This window comes from Heterodontus francisci, chromosome 37 (assembly GCF_036365525.1).
Source record: "Heterodontus francisci isolate sHetFra1 chromosome 37, sHetFra1.hap1, whole genome shotgun sequence".
Taxonomy (NCBI): Eukaryota; Metazoa; Chordata; class Chondrichthyes; order Heterodontiformes; family Heterodontidae; genus Heterodontus; species Heterodontus francisci.
Genome location: NC_090407.1, coordinates 1,236,036 through 1,240,213, shown reverse-complemented (window position 1 = coordinate 1,240,213; position 4,178 = coordinate 1,236,036). Strand labels below are relative to the sequence as shown.

General features: G+C 44.8%; 1 protein-coding gene across 1 annotated transcript; it reads right to left on the bottom strand.

The window, feature by feature from the left end:
• Positions 1-1,658: 1,658 nt before the first annotated feature.
• On the bottom strand, positions 1,659-3,446 carry fam43b (family with sequence similarity 43 member B). The gene is made up of 2 exons (XM_068016748.1): positions 2,103-3,446; positions 1,659-1,698 (listed from the first exon to the last, which is right to left on the bottom strand). Exon 1 carries the CDS (start codon positions 3,444-3,446, stop codon positions 2,448-2,450), a length of 999 nt encoding a protein of 332 aa, XP_067872849.1. The 3' UTR covers positions 1,659-1,698; positions 2,103-2,447.
• Positions 3,447-4,178: the final 732 nt, after the last annotated feature.

Here is a 4,178-nt window from a genome sequence, read left to right as displayed (position 1 = left end):
TTAAGCAGGATTTGTGCTATTAATTTTCTCCCTTGTTCTCTCCTTGCAGGATGCCCTCCAGTACCTGATGCAAATAATTGTACCCCAAGTGTGAGACTCGCAGAAAATGTGTGGAGGTGTGGGGCCTCACAGATATTCCCAAGTGGATTCTCACCCAGTGTCCACTTGTACAAGGGGCCATCGGAGAAGGAGGCCCTGGTTGAATTTCCCTTCTGTAAACCAGTGGAAATGAAGTCCATTGCATTGCACCGAGCGCCACGCAGACTGGGATTCACTACTCCAGCACAAACCGGGATCTAATCTGGAACCTTCCTTGTTCGCATGGACCATCTGTTCACTGGGTAAACTCTCCGAGCCGCAGCAGATTCCCAAAAAATATTTTAAAGGAACAGTTACAGAAATCGAGAAAATTGACAGAATAAAAGAAAATCTTAGCTCCGAGCAAAAAAAAAATCCAAAGAAAATGGTCGGCATCCGGAAAATGTCCAGTGCGATTACATGTAAACTTGTTAGGATATGTGAAAGGAAGTTTTTCTCCAGATTACCTTAACTTGTTTTAAATTATTATTTAAATACTGTTTGCAATTCTGGTAAAAAAAAAATCAGCTTGGAATTGATGTTAGTAGGGCCTCTCCACAATATCATTCAGTTCAGAATGGCTGTGATAATAAAAACAGAACATGCCAGAAACACTCAGCCGGTCAGGCAGCCTCTGTGGTGAGAGAAACAGAGTTAACGTTCCAGGTCGATGACCTTTCATCAGAACCACTGCTGTCATTCCGTTTTTTGGTGTTTACGAGTTGGCACCAGCCGATTTGTATTCGGCATCTACATGACAGGCAGCATCTCGATATCTCCCTGGGGTGGGAGCAGGGGAAACAAACGGAAACACAGAGCAAAAGAATGGGATTCTGTAAATGAAAAACCAAACTGATTTCTAATTAATAACTCGACAAAAGGAAAATTACGCCGATAATCCAAGAATTAATCATTTTATTCATAATATATTGCAGAAGAGCGACCTTTTATATGTACACACATTCCAAATACTGGAGTTAAAACACTCCTGCTTGACACTTCCTTAAAACTCTGAAAGGAAATCTTTCTTTTTAACATCTCTCTTTCACCCAGCTCAGAACCTGTCTGTTCAGCTAACTTAGTTTTGATGTGCAATGGCATGCAAGATTGAAAGAATATTCTACATCCAACAAACACTAAAATAGACACGTTTGGCGAAAAAACTGACTCGAGCTATTTTTGAGGAAAAGGACATCTATCGTACAGATTCGAGCGATACAGATCTGAGGTTGGGGGAGATTGACAACATTAGCAGAAATCAGAACCCAGATAAAGCAACTCACTACAATATCTTCGACTTTTCAGCACAAATACCTTGATCTTAGGTAATCGTAGGTAAGACGAGGATATTTTGCAAACCCTGAAAGGGAGGTGTCGGCCCTGATTATTTTTACATGTAAACAGGGTGATTGTCACATTCGTGACCGAGTGTGATAATGTAATGGGCCCACAGTATCAAAATCGCGAAATGAATATTAACTTATGTAAAAAAAACCTTCGTTTGTAAAACTATCAATCTCACAAAATGCTGTGTATAATACAACACGCTGTGGCCAAACGGCCAGTAACACTTCCCACCGCCTCCACTTTGTGATTTTTCAGCGAGTTTACTCCATGGACCTAATAGACAGAAAAACACGGCTTCAGCTCAGTGTTAAGGTGACAAATTTCTCACTTTGTAGCGGTAGATGGGTCTAAGCAGCAGCAGTTCTTGGTGAAGAAAGGTTAATATTCTGTACGGTTGCAAACTCGGAATCGGTATATGGTTTTTATTCAGTACTGTAATAGGGTATACTCTCATACATATCTATATCTCTAAGTGAATATCACCTTAAATAAAAACTCTTTGTTTGTAAAACTATTAATACTACCCCCCCCCCCCCCATATAATATATCGATTAATTCAAAGGGGCAAAGTCCGACCTGTGGAAGTATTAGAAGGTACCATGTCCACGAGAATTTAAAGTCAAAATATCTTTTTGCTAAGTCTGTTTCACTGTTCCGTTATTATTATAATAACCTACCAGGGGCCCGCTTTTTAGCTCCGAGTAGAGGGTTCCGTGGTTATTTGGAATTTCTGAACTTGATCTGATATTCATAAATGGACTGTTGGGAAGGTTTTCAGGTATAAACCATTTTAGTGAAGCCAGGCTCCATCCAGCAATTTGTTTCTAAATTATTTACCAGCTGTTAATGGATTGTACATCCTCGCAGTTTGGAAAGCTCTCTAACATCTTTGACTTGAACATAGTTTCTTTATAGAAAAACGGAACACTTTCTGCCAAGACTAGACGGGAACAAACAATGCGCCGATAATGAACGGCTGGATTCTTCTGTACAACCCCTCAGTCACTCTGTATCACCAACAGTTAATTTACTGAGCACCCACCGCCCTGGGACGGCTCACTAGCAGTACTTTCCCCTGATGACAGTTTGCAGATATTTGCACTCTGGGTCAGAGAAGCGACACTCTTCCCGATGCTACACGAGCTGATCTGACGGGAAATTCTGGAGATGTCAGGTTCGGAGCGGTTACTGTCAAACACCTCCCAACAATCGAAATGAGCCCCTCTTCCTTCCTCTTCCTCCTCTCCAAGCACATCCTCGGCAATAGAGCTGAGCCGCGGGGCGCTCTTGCTCCGTTCCACCGGGGGTCGGTAGGGACACTGGCTGTTGAGTAGCCTCCTGATGGGGATTAGAGGCACGATGACCTGGCCCAGCCGCTGCTGCTGTCGGTGCCTGGCATCGTCCTGTCTCTTCAGTCTCTTGAACTCATTGAAAGCCGAGGTGTAAGTCTGATAGAGCAGGAGCGCCATAGCCCTGGCTTTGTCTGATTTGGAGAGCAGCACGGCATGGCACCTCAGTACCACTGCCTTGTTCTTAACCTGGTGCCGGTAAATCCAGGCGAAGATCTTGGAGCGGTGGCTGTCAGCCACGCAGTAAGTGATCCTGTGCAGGAGGTACAGGTGCCCGCCTTGTTTGGACTTGTGCTCCGCGTGGTTCATGCGGATGCCATGGGGGCCAATGGTCAGTTTCATCTTGGTGCCCGCGCTGCCCTGCTCGCACTTGGCCCAGATTTTACCCACCGCCTCGTCCGTGCAGCCGTCTCCTTTGGCAGTGAAAGTCACCGCGTTGCCGAGGTACCACACGGTGTAGATGGGATCCTCCCGGGTCAGCTCCAGTTTCTGCCGCTTGCTTTTGAACATACTCCCGAGGCGATCCAGGCAGCACTCAGGCCAGACATCAGGACATGCCCGCACAAAGGAGGAGAGCAGGGCGCTGTAAGTCAGGCCGCCGGGCAAGCTCTTCACCTTCGATTTGTTTTCTTCTTCCACCAGGACGAATTTGCTCCTTCTCCAAGGCAACATGATGAGAAAACGTGGAAAGGATATTGTTTTAAAGCAGGGTTCGAGGATTCCGCTTTCTCTGAGATCGTTCGCAATAACTGCACATCCCAGTTACAGAATGTAGCTCTACCCCGCCTCCCTCAGCACCAACTCAATCAGCAGATCCAGTGGCAATGACGCCTCCTGTTCAGGGGGAAAGGTGTGGTTTCCAGGCGAGTCAGTGTTCGGGGATGAACAAGGAACGGTTAACAGCGGCTTTGAACAGCTCAGCTCCAGCTTGTTCCCTCCGAGTGCAAAACGTTCACGTGTTTCATGGGCATCGCCTCGGTTCAGTACAGTTCCTGTTAACCGGAAAATGGGAGGGAGGGCATAAAAGTTTGAGCAGGCTCTAAACTTTTTAAACATAGGCACACAGGCGATGTTCACACAGGATTGAATATGCGTTTTATTTAATGCAATTGAACATTTGAAGAGAAAATTCACAAACATCTGAGTAATTTTAACTTAATTCAGCTGACAGTATGTGTGAGAATAAATTGCGAATAAATTCCAAATGTAATGAAAATTTGTAGACAATGTGTCTGACCTGAAAGCTGTGGTGTAAACAGCAATTTGATACAAAGCTAGCTTTAGTTCATTGCTGTAATTTAAGGTGATGATCTCTTATGTCGTGTTTTATGAAGGGGGAGGGGGGGAAAGAGTGGAGGAGAATCTTCTTCTTCTGATTATTATTGATTTAATGCCAGTGGGAGC